This window comes from Vanessa cardui, chromosome 1, assembly GCF_905220365.1.
Source record: "Vanessa cardui chromosome 1, ilVanCard2.1, whole genome shotgun sequence".
Lineage (NCBI taxonomy): Eukaryota > Metazoa > Arthropoda > Insecta > Lepidoptera > Nymphalidae > Vanessa > Vanessa cardui.
Window position 1 is genome coordinate 9,923,013 of NC_061123.1, and position 18,555 is coordinate 9,941,567.

General features: G+C 32.2%; 1 protein-coding gene across 1 annotated transcript in view; it reads right to left on the reverse strand.

Annotated features, from left to right (window-relative positions):
* The window catches only part of LOC124534677 (tyrosine-protein kinase Dnt-like), a 65,088-nt gene that overhangs the window by 13,043 nt on the left and 33,490 nt on the right, over positions 1-18,555 (reverse strand). The window contains exons 5-6 of the mRNA XM_047110660.1: positions 5,427-5,613; positions 3,725-3,727 (exon numbers count right to left, since the gene is read on the reverse strand). Of these exons, the coding sequence (XP_046966616.1) occupies positions 3,725-3,727; positions 5,427-5,613 (190 nt within the window). The remainder of the gene's footprint in view (positions 1-3,724; positions 3,728-5,426; positions 5,614-18,555) is intronic.

Here is an 18,555-nt window from a genome sequence, read left to right on the forward strand (position 1 = left end):
TCACCATCACCCATAGACAATGACGCTGTAAGAAATATTAACTATTCCTTACATCGTCAATGTGCCACCAACCTTGGGAACTAAGATGTTATGTCCCTTGTGCCTGTAGTTACACTGGCTCACTCACCCTTCAAACCGGAACACAACAATCCTGAGTACTGTTATTTGTAGAATAACTGGTGAGTGGGTGGTACCTACCCAGACGGGCTTGCACAGAGCCCTACCACCAAGAAACCATACAACCATACAAAATCTATTGTTATCAATTTTAGTATAATTTATACGATTTCTCTTTCGATTCTTTAGACGATTGGTGTGGGCGATGGAAATAATAAAATTAAAGCAACTGTTTGATTCCTAAGTAGGCAATCTTGGCAACTTGTGACAGAATTTTTGCTCTCATGTAACATTTATTAAAGTCGAAATTAATTCTGAGTTTGTATTGAAGTTACTTCATGAACCATGAATAAAACTCGCAATAGTGTGACTACTACTAAAAAACCGTATACCCTGACCACTAGCCCCGCCAGATGCAGAACAGATATTTATTTATTACAATATGTTACAGTTGTATATATATATATACAGGGCCACCGGGGCAACTGCCCTGGGGCCTCCACATAAGTGGGGGCCACAAAAGTTTTCAGTGAGATTACAAATACCGAGATATAGTCAAATTATAATAATCTTACTACTTATTATTTTAAAAGTTACCGATACCAGTCAAGAAATACTTACTGATTCAAATTAATAAAAGCTAAAGTAATCCATTAATCCATGATATAATTATTAGGATCTCCACGCTCCTGTTGGTCTAGGGCCTCCACTGCTTTGTGGCCCCAGGGCCTCCAGACCTTTAAATCCGACTCTGTATATATATATACAATATGTTATCCCCTGATGGAAGACGGAACCACAGGCCATAAATATGGGTTACATCGCCTATACGCTGGCAAAGTTGGGAACAATGATGTTATATCTCTTGTGCCTGTTATTAAACTGACTCTCTCACCTTTAACACCCAGATATAACAAGACTAATTGGTACTGATTTTTGGCGGTAAAATATCTGATCAGTAGTGTGCATTGCACACCTGGACGTCCAATTAAATATTTTACAAAATTAAATACAATTCTCTTCCTGTTTATAATTATACTATATCAGTAATGTCTAGAGAATTGCTGTTCAGATGTTTCTGCAAAACATTTATACATTAAAAGATTTAGATGCAGCGTACGTAATGCTCCAGAGGCGGTAGCTTAAGATGCTACTGTATTATTATTTAAGAACAAAGAACACGCTCTGTCTGTAACACACTCCGAAATTAATTATTACGATACATTTTAATAATATAGGACTTGTAATTTTATTTCTTAAATAAAAATCTTGTACAAAAAAGTTACATAATATGATCATTAAATTTTATTTCCCTTTTCATTTTGTGGTCATATACACATTATCAAACTACAGCGTTAAATTTTTAAGACAATATATATTTTAATTTAAACCATGATAATCATCTATTTAATTTATTCACTGTTAACGGAACGTAAACATAAAATCTAGATATACGTTAATAGGAATACGATACGCGAAACCATTTAAGGTGAACGGTACAATTTCAAATCCAGACAAGCGGCTTGGGGTTGACCGTTATCAGAGAGTAATCTAGAGAAAATAATAAATAATTGTTTTAATTATTTAAATTAAAACAAAAGTCTAAATAACAAGCAATTGTATTTTTATACTTATAAAATCCAGATATACATATATTTTATTTATTTTTGTTAAACAAATGTTACATTATTAAAGACGAGTGCGCGTTTTAATTAATATATATAATAGAAAAACACAATAACAATACAAGCGACATAAAAATATATATTATATAACAACATTGTTCTATGTTGACATTTCTGAATGCGAAAAACAAGTACCTACGGTTTCTGTATAGCTCTTTGCAAATATTTATGTCAGATACAATATGAAACTCGTATCAAGTACTTAATAAAACAAGTAGAAAAAATACCCTTTTTATAACAATTATAATTACCCACACAATGCTATGATAACAGTTTTTAGTCTTTCAAGTTGATATGCCACAAATTCTAACGAGGCAAAACTATTTCAATGAGTAAAACGTATTCTGTTTAATTTTCGAGAAATAAAAGTTGAAACTCAATAAATTTCAACTCGTATTTTGAAATTTAAATCAATCGTATAGAAATTTAATAGTCAGTAGTATTTGAAACATATATATTACATGCTCGCAAAAATACATTCTACAATTTGACTTCTATCATCATAAAGATATATATATAACTTTAAAATGAATAACAAAACCTATCAAACATGTCTCGGCTAAAATAATATAAAAAAAGCATCAGTATGTAATAGACATACATATCGTCGTAAAGCAGCCTCCTCCGCCGTCTATGTGAAAGCAAACCATTTTTCATCTAAAACACAGGCAACGGGCAATTAACCGTCACTGGATAATTTATTGGCTATCGATAAGATCGGTATCACCGATCTACCCTCACGTATATGTTAATAGACGAAGGGAAGAGTATAAGCTATCACTATGGGTTACATATTTAACACGAGTATTCTAGAACGAAGTCTTTTTATGGTTTGGCTTTACGAAATTAAACTTAAACCTGATTCATACTTATAATATTCATATATGATTTTTAATACTATTATATAATATTAATATTGATTAATACGCTATGCGTACAGATAATCTAATAAGTTTACCTATTGAAATACTTCGACAATACACGCTGCGGACATTGGTTAGCCAATCAGTAGCTCTCGTCAGCAGCTCAGCTCACGTGAAGTGTAATCGAAAAATGCAGTCTTTATTACATTCGCTCTAATGTTGAATATGAGCTTGCTTAAAGTTTATGGCTGACTTTACGTATGGTAGGTGGGAACGCTCGTCAAAATAAACTAAATTAGTCTTAGTTAGTAGGCATTGTAGAGCTGTTTTAGTAAATTGTCTGGTCGGCAGTACCAAATCATTTCACGATTACAAGACACTATAACAAGAAGAATAAGCTAGACCATATTTATCTTAAGAATTTGTGAATTAGATGACGAAAATAGCCAACTCAATTTTCCGAAGAAAATCATAGCACACAAAAGCAAGAATTTTAATATTACAGTTTCGAATTCACAGCTTAGTTCAGCCCAATCTATATATACAACTACAACAACTATATTGTTGTTTTTATTAATTTCTATTTATAACTATACTAGTATTGATCAAAGATTGTATGAGTGTCATTCAGCCTGTACAAAATGAAGCGCCGTGAACTATTTTCTCATTTCATCGACATTGAGCTCAGATTTCATTAATCCAGATATTAGAAATCACTACATATTGTAAGTCTGCCGATCATATAGATTTGTGATATATTAAAATTATTTAATTTTTTTTTCTTATGTTGATAGTGAATATAATTTAAATGTAGATAAACTATAACATGATATTAGAATTGAATACCATGTGCTATTAATTTTGGCGAAAAAAAAAACTACATTTATAATTTAAACGTGGAATACCGTTTTGCTAATTAAATAATAGCAAGTCGATGCAAACGACTCGTTTATCATCTTTAAGATTTAACGTTAAAACAAACGGAATTTTTCCGAAAATTTGCCATTAATTATATCCTATTTGACAGGTTCTCGTTATAGAAATAATAAAATTTCGAACGAACTTTCACAATTAATTAGTCAAAGCTGAAAAGTGAGATAACTCCATTTGAAACTCGCCGTTTTCCCATTTTCTTGAGGAACAACGTTTAACTCCTTCTAAATTATATCGTAATAGCCACCGAGATACTACAGAGCCCATTAAAATTTTGTTGTTAAATAAGGAAAGTTTTTGAATGTATATTTCATAATAAGTTTAGTATTTATAAATATTTGCCTGTTTTATACCTACGTGATGAAAATGTGATTACATTTATTTATTATACTTTTTTTATCCGATGGTAGGTCTTTTTACAAACCCACCTAGCCAACCACTTATTATATATTGTACCGCCAAAATCTATCGCCGATAGTGACCACTTACCGGGTGCTCCATTTGCCTATATGAAAATAAGGCGAAAAAAGAAAACTCGTCTGTATTTTCGTTGGTTAAAATTATTGATATTTTTTTCAGACACATGGCTTAAGATAGAGTATTTATTTGTTTGTAAAATGTATCGTTAAATTATTCAAAGTTTTGGATTTACCGAGTTGGGAATGTTCAGTGAACTCATAATTTCTCGTGAACAATACTTGAATTAGAAGTCCTTTCAAAGTACGAAATCTATTTATATTTCTTGTACCTACATCTAAGGATAGATGATATAGTCCACTTCTTACTTTACTTCAACAATTAATTTTAAATATCAACCGAATAAGTAATAAGTTGATTGTTTTGATGCTCTTGTGTGTATTATAATTTATACTCTCGTCAGGCTATAAGCGAAACTAAGTTACTCTTATAGTCCGATGGACAAAAGAGTGCAAAGTGACTAGTCTCAATTAAGTGTTCATTGAGAGTGTTATTACATTATTAAAAGTAACTATGCTCTAAGATGAATCTGTTCAAAATAATATTCATTAGCGTTAAATAGAGTGATCCTACATTTATTAGTATGACGAAAAGCAAACATGTTGTATTTTGTATTTCACTAATAGTCGTTTTGTTGTTATCGTATATTTTTATAATAATTATAAAATTATGTCATCTTTGTTTTGTCCATAATATTTTAACACCATATAAAATAACTTATGTTTTCGATTACAAAATGTGTTCTGAATAAATAAAGCAATATTTTTGTAGATTGCTCTCGCTAATATTTATAGACTTCTATTTTGCCTTTCTCTAGAACATAACTAAATTAATTCGAGGTAATTATGTATTCTGTTTTAGAATATATAATATATAGCATGATTACTAGCGCTTAGGTAATCTTCCATAACACATGCTTCGTCATGTCTGCTTACTGACTTATGACTGTTTCATAGGTTTACGCTGTAGTATAGTCTATATATATTATACTATGCTGCCCATTTTTGCGCGAGATATTTTCAGCTAGGTTCGCATGTTTACAACAAAAACTCTCCCTTTTGAGGTTCTCCTCAATATTTGTGTTTGCTTTATGTAAATATCATGTCATAGAAATCATGATGACGTCATATTTATCAACAATAATTCAGCTTTTACAGACAGATACAACGACGACGGAAAAACTTAGCGAATATTTTACAATCTGATATGTTTAATTATTCATTATGCTCTTATCAATATATCTTATATTAGCCAGCAAATTTATTTGTGTGACCTTGTTTAATTACTCTGCACAGTAATACTAATTTAAATAACTTACTTTAATAGGTTTAATGTATCTTAAATTACTTACTGTATAGAATCATGATGCCTAGCTTTATTTCCCCGCTTGTACAATGTGCCTGCAGCAGCCGCACCTGCGAGTAGCGCTAGTGCAGCTGCAGCACAGCCTCCGGCTGCGAACAGCACTCCACCAGAACCTCGATTTGTATCGCCAGCTAGTCTTGCTGTTTCATTGTGCGTTACGATTGTTGATAAGCCTATTAAAATAACAAAATATTATAGAACTATATAAAAATGTGAGCTGCTCTTAAGAATTACATATTATACAAAAAACAACGCTTACGTAACAAAATTTGCACAGTTCTATTGTTTAGAAGACGGAATAATTAATAAAGCATTATAAAATTGTTCTATAAATCTTTGGGTTAGGTCCATAGTTCAGTAGTTTACGTCAGGTTCTTATGATTTTACATATTTTTTATTTAGCAATTAAATAGTTGTTTAAGGAAAATATTATAAATAAGTTATATGAATGAAAATTCAAATAAAACAAACATTTATATGAATTAATTTAATCAAGAATTTAGATAAATCATTGAAATGATTTCATTCAGTATTCTTAGAAAATAGTTCGCAAAAGGTTTCAAGTTAAAAACGTTTAATATTACGCAGAAATCGACAAATGGAATATTTTGAATGCTAGAAAGAAATAGGGATCGAAATGGCGACAGGTGCAACTGTAAGCGTTTAGCTAACTTTCTCTCGCAGACGATTTTTTAATATTCTTAAATTTAAAATGAAGGCATGTTGGTTTTCCATTTTCAAAAACGCTTTTCATTTTAAACTATATTTACAAGAATCTTTTATTTTTAGAACTAAAATAATAATTCAATTTCAAACGCTTTTCCAAGAGCAAGTAAAATTGTTGTTGTAAATATGCTTTACTTTCATATAAGTTTTTGCTTTCTGTAACTATTGAGATGGGGTCAGTCTGGGTGTTGATGGTGGGAATAGAGAATTTTTCCGTAATTTTAAATTGTTCACATGCAGCCGTGCAACTGGATAAAATGATAATCAACATGAAGCACTAATTATTATAGTACAATCCGTTACCATTAATTCGATTAATGCAGCAGCAGTGCCCGTGTCTCACAAAACCAATGGCAGTTAAAGCAGACTGGTTCATTATTAGAGACCACAGCAGGTGGAATGATAATATTCGTAAGACAGCGTACGGGTATTGGAGGAGGAGAACTGATGTTCGAGCTCAGTGTCGTACAATGGAAGAGGCCTATGTCCAGCAGTGAACTGATTCGGCTTAATCGTAATGAATGCATTTTATGTGATGGCTAAGTCTAGACATACTAGCAATTTGATGAAATGTATACTTCTGACAATTGAAGTGTTTATGTCGTATTCTTAGCATATAAATATAATACAAAAAAAACATAACATAACTGTTTAAATAATTTATGAAAATAACGTAAGCCAATTTCAAATTTCCAAAACTATAATAGTTTAACGAATTCCTCTTAGCAAAGTTTAAAATTGCAATTAAAACAGACTGCACGCATTTATGAGCCTAACTTTAAACATTAATTTCGGATAGCAGTATCTAAGTTAAACTAACGAATAAAATTGTCATACTTTTGGAAATATTTTGAATTGGGAATACACAATGTATCGTTTATATGTGATAAGTATAGTTCATTATTTTGACTGTACATGTGCACTCAATAAAATAACTCTCTGATATTAAGTGCGGAGATGGCCCAGTGGTTAGAACGCGTGCATCGGTTACGATGATTTCAATGTGCTACATTTGTGTTTATAATTCATTACGTACTTGGCAGTGAAGGAAAAATCGTGATGAAACCTGCATGTGTCTATTTGCAATGAAATTTTGCCACATGTATATCCCACCAACTTGCATTCGAGCAGCTTGGTAAACTATGCTCCAAACCTTCTTCTCAAAGGCCTTAGCCCAGCAATGGAAATTTGACAAGCAGTCACTATATTACTCACCGTATAACAAAAGTTCTTATAGAGAAAAACTCATCTGTATTAAACATTTAAATCCATAAAAAGCAAGTAAAAAAATATATTTTGATATCCCGTGATCAAGCTCTAAATATTTTGTGGGAGATTGACCAGAATTGATATTTCCATATTATCCATAACCGTACACGAAAATAGAGGTTCAGGCAAAACATGACGAACGATTTTAATTGCTTTTAACCGTAAACATTCACCTAGGATTAAAATTAATAACTAAAGTGGCAGCACTTTTAACGTATAAACAAAACGATGAGTGGTTTCGCTTTTGACTTTGTATTCACTTTTGTTACTTCGCCATAATGTTCGACGCACTCTATCTGCCAGTTGTAATTAAAAAGCTACAAACACTGATTAATATAATCATATAAATGTATCTGTAAAACATAGTTCGATAAAATTAACAAAATTTTCAAAATATAAATCGTATAGCTAATTACTTCACAGACAATATGTCAATTAATATTAATATATGTATTGATAACTCTTTCAGTATGTCTGTCTATGGCGTTTCACGACTAAACCGATGAATCGAATTTGTTGAAATTTGGTGTAAAGCAAACTTGAACTTAAAGGAAAGACATAGGCTTCGTTTATGTTTAACACATGAAAACCAATCCCCTAAAAGTAAAAAGCTGGGGGCGACAACTAGTTAATAATAGTTAAATATACAACAATGTATGTAGAGTCGAGTTGGTCCAGTGGTTAGAACGCGTGCATCTTAACCGAAGATTGCGCAACCAGGCAAGCACCGCTGATTCATGTGCTATATTTGTCTTTATAATTTATCTCGTGTTCAGCGGTGAAGAAAAACATCGTGAGGAAACAACGTGCATGTGACAAATTTCGTAGAAATTCTGCCACATGTGTATTCCACCAACTCGCATTGGAACAGCGTGGTGGAATATGTTCCAAACCTTCTCCTCATAGGGAGAGGAGGCCTTTAGCCCAGCAGTGGGAATTACAGGCTATTGTTGTTGTTGTATTTAATATAAAGATTCCTTACGTAGGCTTAAAGAGTGAGAATAATTTATTATATAAAAAACAAAACGACTGTAGTACAAACAAATGCTATTAATTTTTTAATCTAAATAAACATAACAACACGAGAACTAAACATAAAACAATTGGATAATTTATCTCAAAAACAAAACATCTAATCATTTTCGAATCTCACAATTACCGACATTCGAATCGTGAATTTGATAAAACGCACAATAAACTTGAGGCTCGTAGAGGGAACATAAAATTTCCAAGTCAAATAAAAGTACAATAGAACAATCGATACTTCCTTGTAAACACATTAAAGAGGGGATTCGAGTACCGCCCCTCATAATACGTCTTCATCCCTCGCAAAATATCCTGTTGCGTTTACTGATTCGTCTACATGCTAATAAAGAATTCGAGGGAGTGATTTGTGAAGTAAACTTGTATCCGTTCGAATACAAGTTTACTTGAATCAAATGATTTTGCTTCAAAGATATTTCTTACAAAGAACGTAAAATACCTTTTTTGAATCACCTATTTTTTATTAAATTACATCAACGTTTAGCATTTCGTACCAACCATTATGTTGGTACGAATTTTGTTTAAATTTTTTTTTATTTCTGCGTATTTAAATTAAGAAATATAATATTAAAATGAAGATAAAATCATCAAAGTACGAATTTTGTTTAAATTTTTTTTATTTATGCGTATTTAAATTAAGAAATATAATAATAAAATGAAGATAAAATCATACACACGCAAGAATGTAATAATAATTAGTAAAGAAGGATTAGCTTAAATTTAAAAAATTAAAGAACAATTTTGTTTTAAGAATCGTGCGGCGGCGAAAATATTCCTGGAGCAGTTGTCAGAAACGTTCCAATAAATTTATTAAAACAAAAAAACTTCTACGATAAAAGTTAAATTATACTTCGGTCTAGTATATCAGACGATATACTCTTATTATTATTAAGACATAAAACTTTTTACCATACTTGACTATGATGACTATCTATTTTCTTTTGACATTCCTTTAATAAAATTATTACGTTTTTTAAAACGAATATTAACATCTTTTCAGGCCTATTTATAAAAGCGATAACTTACATAAATTAAGCACATAAGTTTAACTGAATTAGTAAACACTAACACACCAGTTTTCGATAATCACATATTAATTTATAGATTATTTTATGACTTATAAAAGCCTTTGAAATTTAAATAAGTTTTATTGTTATGCTAATAAAACGTCAAATCATCAACTGCTCATCTGGGCAGAATTTTACGCTTTGTCGATAATAATATACGAATTCGAAATAATTTGAGATGAAAATCGACAAAGAGGAACAGTTACATGTAGATAAGGCACGGTATTGTATAGTAAGACAAATTGTTTGGTAGATAATAAAAAAAATGGCACCTTACGTCAGAGTTTAAATTTAATCTAACTTAAAAAAAAACATGTAACTGTTGTATTTCTTATAAATAAAGTATTTTTAATTGTTTACAAACATGATTTTCCCTGATTAAAGGTATGTCACACTATGCGACCCATGAACTGTGAATAATCATTTCGATCCGTGGCGTTTTTACTTCTTTAAGAAAATTTTACAAACACACTCGTATTTATGATATTATAGCAGTATATACATAGTTTTGAATATTATTCACATACTGGAAGGTAGGTTATATGTTGTGCTGGGTTATATTTGTATAGTCATAAGTATCGTAATAGAAAGTTCGAATCATTTTAAAGTAGATCGATCTAGTAATATTTAATTGAATAGAGGTATAAAATAGACAACTGGATCAAAGAATATATAAGAACAATATGAAAAGTAAATCTTAGATGTTTTATATTATTTGTGTATGATCTAATGGTCATTGTTTTCAAGCAAATATTTTTTCAATAATATTCCTTTGCAACAATGTAGTAATTAATTTACTCTACATACGTTACACAATGTGTGTCGTCTATTTATGGCCACATTTCTTAAATAAAGTCAAATAAATATAAAATTCTACCTATTCTTACGTCTTTATGAGTTTGGGTTATTTAAAATGTATTCTATTAAGATAAAACATTATCAATACTATCTCTTTGAATATACGTAATTAATTTTTTATTGAATTCATTCAGCAATTTGAAGTAAAAATATTTTACATAATATCTAGTTCAATGTAAATAAATTAAAGTACCTTCTGAGTAGCTTAATTCATAGGAAAACTTTTTACATAATTTTATTTAATGCGATTAAAGTATTCATCCTTTATTGTGGATTGTACAACAGCTATTCTGAATAAATACGGAGTGATATAAGCCCTCCTTCGAAAGGCAGTCGTCGACAAATTTATTGTTATTATTATTACCACAGACAAAGTGTTCGAGGAACTTCGTTTTATATTGCTTTATATGGTTTAAGTGCATCTATTGGTTGTTAAAAAGAGATTCGAGGGGATGATACGGTATAAGTTTAACTATTTTTCATACAACTTTCATAAAAGATATTGAAATATTTTATCTCTTTCCTATTATTATGAACGTAATTATTGCCTGTGATATATTACAAGGCAATATGACTGAGAATGTAGTATATGTTATTTACTAACGTAGAATTCAATGAGTGGCTTCGGCGGTAAGTGATTTCAGTTATTGTTAAACGTACAAAACCATTTACCTCCAATATTACTCACGTAAAGAGTAAAAAAGGGGGCAAGTGCGAGTTGAACTCGCGTGAAGAGGGTTCCGTACGATGTTACCTATATGTTTTTTTTAAATCTGACCCAAATTTGTTTGTGGTAACTAAAAAAAGTATGAATGGTCCCTGATTGGAGAGGGATATTACTAAATATATTATCTATTGTTGAATTTTGTCTTGTTGTATATTCTTGAATACGCGGAGTAAGACCGAGTGACAGAAGGTATTCTGATATTTCATTTTTTGATTTGTCCTTAAAATCAATATTAAAGTCACCGGCAATAATAATCTTTTCGTTTGCACTAATAGCCTTTTTAATACATTCGACTGCAATTTTCGGAAGACATCTTGGTGATTTATATACGGTTAAAAATTGAACACCAAATGCTTTGAATTGAAGACATTCACAGTGTCCACCTCCTGGACTATCTATAAATAAACCTTTATTGGAACCGTCATCTAATTCATTGACGTAATTACAATTTATATATGCTATTGCACCCCTTCCGGGATTTGCATTCAATACATTGGGACCGTCTATTCTGCACACTTGCTCAAAACCTTCCAACTCAAAATTGTCGCTTCGAGAGCCCCAAGTTTCTACGAATAATGTAATATGAGATGAATGAATTATACAATCAGCTTTTACATCTAGTAAATGTTTACGCAATGATTGTACATTATGAAAGATTATTTGAATTTCATCTCCTGGTGACTGTAAAACTTCGAACTGGGGTATCAATTTATTTTCTAACAGTCTCATCATTTCCAAATGAACTGCACTTTTTTCTGATACCTTTGCTGGGGGATTGAAATTACCATCTGATGTAACCAAATAAAGGCCACTAGCTGAAGTAGCTCGAGAACAGGCTACATATAACATTGATCGCTTCACATTTCTACTCAAATGAACAACTATTTTTTCCATAGTGCAGCCTTGAGATTTATGAATCGTCATTCCCTCAGCTGGTACTACTGGAAATTGAGACCGATGTACCTTGAGGTTCGATGACTTCCATTGTTTCACTGTATACGTAGAAGTTTCTAGCGGTGTCCACTGAGATTCTATATATGCATGGTGATTCCGGGTATGAACCTCAAATTTATTCCTTGTCGCAATACCGACATTGTTATCAAACTGTAACCACAATCGCAAAGGTCTTCTTTCATTAGTAGTGATATGGCGACCATATTCTATAGCTTTCAGTAATCCTGTAGTGCCATTAACTAGTCCATCAGATGTATCTAGATTTACTGTTATCATATATCGGGCACTTATTTTCACATACAGTATCTTAGGCAAGCCGTATGTCTTCATTGTTGGTAATGCGTTCACTGATTGTAATGCTTTTTTTTTTGCTATCGGATTGGGTGAACCGGAAACTATGTCTATAGCCTTGACAGAACAACCTTCAGTATTCATTAGTGATAATTTTTGTTTGTTGTAATTGTCCACTTCTTTGTTACTTGCAAATAAATGTATAGCACCATCAGCATCAGCAGGTAAGCTGCTCATTTTGAAACACCGCGACTTGATAAGTTGAATATCAATGTGATTCATATTACCAGTAGCCATGTTATTCAAAGCAATAGCAAAATTGAGATCATCCCTCTGACGCATTATTTTAGTCATCGGAAACAGCCGAAATGGTTCCCACAATGGTGCACCAGCTAGAACTGCCATCGGATTACGTCCTGTATTAGGCTGAAAAATCCAGTTGTCTCCAACTGGCGGCAATTGATTAAAATCTCCTACAGAAATAATAGATTTACCAGCAAACGGGACGTCTGTATGAAAAATTTGCTGTAATCTGCGATTAATCTGATTGAAAGTCCTACTTCCCAACATAGATATTTCGTCTAAAATTATTAATTTAACTTTACATAGCTTACTAGCTAATGTGTTAGCCGTGCCTGCCGACAAAGACGGCATAGTACTACCACACTGTGAAATTGGCAAACAGAATGCGTTGTGAACAGTTTGTCCTCCAATACCAAACGCGGCTTTGCCAGTAAAGGCGCAAAGTAATATTTTTATTTCATCTGGGTTAGTTCCAGGCTCACGATTAAAGATTAACATTAAATATTGATAAAGGGCCTTTATCAGCAAGCTTTTACCAACTCCAGCACCGCCGCTGACAAAATAATAAAATGGGAGCTCTAATTGTTGCGTGAACAGATTTCCTAGGTGCAAAACAAAATTTCTTTGGTCACTATTCAACATTCTTAGTAATGCGAGCACATGATCTTCGTTCATTAATAATGGTTGAGCAATTACTCTACATATCAAGTCATTGCCTTGTTCCCCTTGTAATTGCAAACAATGGTCGGGATCAATTTCTTGGGTCTCCAATTCATATTCACCTAGAGCACAGGCTCTTGCTTCAGCTCGATTGTTATCATTTTCTTCATCATCATTTTCTGCATTTCGAACCGCTGCTAATAACGCTTCAAATTCTTCTGGCCCTCCTAAGGAATTGAACTGTATACTTTCTGATTTTATCATATTACATTTATTGAGGAAAATTTCTTCTAAATTTAATTCGTCATTTACAAGCTCTGACTCTTCATTCCTCCAAGGTACATATAACATAATCTGCTCTCTATAAAAGTTATCTGGGTCCTGCTCACGATTATATCGTCGAAAACGTATTATTTTAGGCTTTAATCTTCTTCGTATGTAGCCGTCATTATTTAATAATTGTATCCAGCTACCAGTTGTTCTATCTTCGGTATTTTCTTCCATATTTTCATTCTCGTACGATTTTGATAGCTTAGTTGAATAGGTATAATAGGCAGCAAAATATGCCAAGCTCATTCTTTCGAAATAATCATCCTGTGGTCGATTGATGTAATGGTCTAACAAATTTTTTTGAAATATATCAGTAGAGGAAGCATTCAATGACTTCAATGTTTCCATCGGCTTTAGAATACCTACTCGTTCGTTTGGATGACCCGTATTAATATAAATATCAGCTTCGCTGGCACGAGACAAAGGCAATCCTGCGAGGCAGTAAATAGCTTCTTGCGCAGAAATTTCTGATGAATTGAGAAACACTTTAGATATCGCACGTAGAGATTCTTTTATATTTGCATTACCATTTTTAGCTTCCTCTACAGCAGCTCTAAGTAAGTTGGACATACCTCTGTCAGTTTTATTAATGTAGTCTACAATATAAACTGAACATGCAAAAGGATCTAATATAAACTGGCAATCCATATTCGCCTGCTGTAGTTCTAATATTTTTTTGCAAAACGGATTTAACAAGATATCTTTGGGTTTTCTTTTCAAAAATATTTTTGGTCGTTTGAGTGTAGCTCTTACGGCTAAAATATATTCGGATATAGTTAATCCAGTGGATTTCAAGTAATCATCAAATGTGATATCATTAGAAACATTAGATAGGTCTTCTTTTAACTTTTTAGAATTTTTTTTCCATTTTGCTGTGGAAGGATCGTCTTTATACAATTCAGTCAACAATCTTGTTTTGTCCATTGGAAAGAAAGGTATTCCGAATCTGCATGGTCGGTCTGGTTTTGGGTGACATGTGTGAGTGTGTTTGTGTGTTTGTATTGCTACAAGATCGTTACTTATTTCATTACTGTCACAAGATACGATCATATCAACAAATTTTATGATATTTTCAATAGAAGTTTCGTCTTCGGGAGTATATATTGGTGCACCTTCTATCCACAACATTATGTGTGCATGTGGCGATCCACGATGTTGAAATTCTATCCTATGGTACTGATGGCTAATCTTATTGTCCCCAAATGGTCCTGATGGAACTAACCATGTCTTCATCAATTCTTTAAGCCTTGTTTCAAAAAATGTGACACAAATAAATGGGTCTGATTGAATAAGACGTGCCTTTTCCTCATAAGAGATAGATCGTGCCTCTTTAAGACTAACTTCTCCCTTATCAACAGTTTTTTTAAGTTGTTTTATAAGTTCTGGCCATTTGGCCTCTGCAGCTGACACAGTAACAAAAAGGGTTGGCACTCCGAATTGTCGAACCATAGCGAGTACCTTTTTTTTTTCGTTTTCCCAATGAGCTGGTGAATTTCTCACGTCGCACAAAACTCTATACCCGTCATCATGCTGTATAAGATTATTCAAATACTCATCTTTCAGCAGATTGGAAACTATAATAGGTACAGAATTATTTACTTTTTTTCGTAAGCAGGTCAAAATATTATTTCGCAGCTGTAACATTTGTTGTTTTTTCAACAAAGTAAATAAATAGTCAGCCCTCATGGCTCTCCGGTCAAATCTTGTTATCTCTGATTTCATAATTTCGGAATTACTCAAATTTATTTTGAATTTCCGCTCAACCCCTCCGTGTATTTTAATGAAGCCTAATTCTTCCATATATTCATCATAAATTAGTGACCTTGGTTGATTACCTTCTCCTGGCGCCATTGTAATAGTAACATCTTTTTCATTATCTAATAGAGTTTCTACATTTCCAGGGTTAATATTTTTTTCTTCTTGTGCCAAAACATCACACGTACATTTTTCGAGACAATTTTCGTCATCGGATTGGTCATCGTAAATCCACTCTTCATCATATTTGATACCTATTTTCTTAAACAAATCAGTTTGCACTAAATACTTTGCAGCTTCTCTGATTACGTCCGGCCGGATTCGCTCTTTTCGACCATGCTTATAACACATTCTCCGTTTTAATTCTATTGTAATAATGTGATTATCAGATGGATGTCTAGGCAACGCTGAAATCATAGTATTTACATCCACAGGCACGTTAACAACTCCACCTGTTAATCCATGTTGATAACCAAGGCCCTGCCCTTTTCTTACTATTTTAAGGAATATATGTCTTGGTGAAACCAATCGCTCCTCAAGTGGTGTAAGTTTTTGTAAAACGTCAGGAATATCAGGGAACAGTAAACCATTACTCATTGCTAATCTCGGTATTTTTCCCGCTTTCAAATTATTATGACAAGTGTAGCAAAACATATAATTATTATTATCAGAAAATGTACTTAATTTTATGTTTCTCATGACTTCATCTAGGAAAAAAGACAGATGATTTACTTTTAATGACTTCAGGGAGTTTCTATGCCACAATCTTCCGCAGCACGAACAAATGCTTGTGTGGCCATGTAAAATAGAATCAAAGAATTGTTTTTCAATTTTGTCCCAATCATTTTCAATATTCTGATTTCGTATATTTCGAATTTCGGTTTCACGAGTAGCGTATTCTGGATTTTTACGTGATAAACGATGCGCTATGGTATCACGTTCCTGTTCTAGCGTTTTATATGCAGGATCCTGACGTAAAATATGGTGTGATGCAGTGTTAAGTACCCGTTCGCGTTCCCTGTAAGTACGATCCTGACGTGAAATGCGACGCGAAACAGTATTGCGTTTTTGCTCCGTCTTGCGTCTACGAGGTACTGAACGTTGCAGTTTTTTCGACTCTTTATCTCGCTCTTTTTTTCTATTTTTAGTGTCATCACTACATCTGGATAATCTTTCTCGTTTGAGGTTATTCTCTAATATCCTTGACGATTTTCTTTTACAAGCAATAAGCGAAGTACTTTTTACTGGGCTGAAATTACTATTTATAGGGGCGTTCTGATCATACGAACAATTAGGATTTTCCAATGTTTCATAGGAAACAGGAATAGTAATCGAGAGAACAGTTTTCCCTAAAACCTCTATTTGACTACAGTTCGATAGTTTATTGATTTTTTGGCGCCTTTTTTTGTTTCTTTCACCAATACGTTTTCTTTCTAACTTAGTGCCACAGTATTTGTTTTGGGGACGTCCACCACGATTAATAACTGTAGACGGAAATTCTGTTAGCCTATGTGTTAAAAGAATGTTTAAAGTATGACTTCTTAAAAACTCGACATTGAATTTAATATTACATGGATCAAGGCCTAACACAATTGAAGTACTAAATGCTATTGCGTATAAGCCGCAATCAATCAAATTTGGTTGTTTTTGTACAACAGGAAATATGATTTCATTTTCTAGAATGTAAGGAAACAATTTTCTCAAATACTCTGCCTGTATTTCACTAAGATTTTTATACAAACTATCATAAACTTTGAGCGTATGAGATGAATAATAGACACAAACCCAATGCCCAACTTTCGAAAAATCGTCAGAATCAGGACGAAATAAAACCTGTAGAAAATTTGAGTTCGGATCAACAGGGAGAGCTTTTTGGCGCAATCTCTCTGTTGTTATCTCATAAACACTTCGGTTTTGATACCCATGAACTACTCTAAGTAAGGAGTTAAACTCCTCCACAACATCTTCTTCAACATAACTACCATTATCCAACAGATAGTTATATGATAACTGTACAGAAGTCATTTTCAATAGGGAAAAATATTTTTTGTGAAATATTTTTTTTTGTAATAAATCTTACTACGATAGAAACGACGAAAATTATCACATCAATATATAGAAGTCTGGGATACGTCTGCAGCATAGGGAGCCGACCGCGCGAATGAGCCGCGCGGGCCTTGTGTCTGTGACATAGACTCGAAATCCCCACCACACTCGCAGCGCAGCGCGCATCACATTAATATTACTCCAGCCAATACGTCATTAAATGCTTCAAAAACGTTCGATTTTTAATTTTCTTTCTTTAAATTATTAATCGAATATGAAAAACAAACAACCCCTGAAGAAAATTATAAGACTTATTGTTTAAAAAACCAATTGCTTAAACAATCATTTTATTACAATATTTTGTAATATATTTATCAGAGATCGAGACATTTGTATAACAATAGATTAATTATACCTCGAATTTTTGACGCTATAAAGCAATGAGAATGTTAAATTTTAATCGAGTGTAATCGAAATATGTTTTCTTTTCAAACTGTGAAAATTTTGTATTTGATAAGATTACCGACCAATGAAAATATATATAATGTAGAGATGAATTTTTTAATATATTTTAATCACTTTGATCGGACTGACTAGTGGAGGGCACGACCTTGGGGAAATCTATTGAGATGAAAATGTGCGTAAAGGTAGTATTCCAGGTATATATGTATATATTACCTGTATAATATATGTATATATGTATATACTGTATAATATAGGTATATATGTATATATTATTATTTATTTATATTTTCTTTCATTGATTATAAAAATAAAATGACTGTTTCTTAGTTATTCTTTATTATTAATTTTTTCCCTTTTATTTTTTGTAAATTTCTATTTATTTATGATCTGCGGTGAAAATTAGAGGTAAGTAGAAAATGAAATATAATCTCCCATACGAAATATTTTCAATTTATATTTTATAATGATTATTATTCGGAAGCATGTACCATTTGATCATGATTTATAATTAAATAATATTTTTAAATAAATTAAAAAAAAATCGTATAACACATTACATTTTATTTTTCACCTACCTATAATTTTAACTGCAAATAATAGATGAATTAAAATTTACGAAT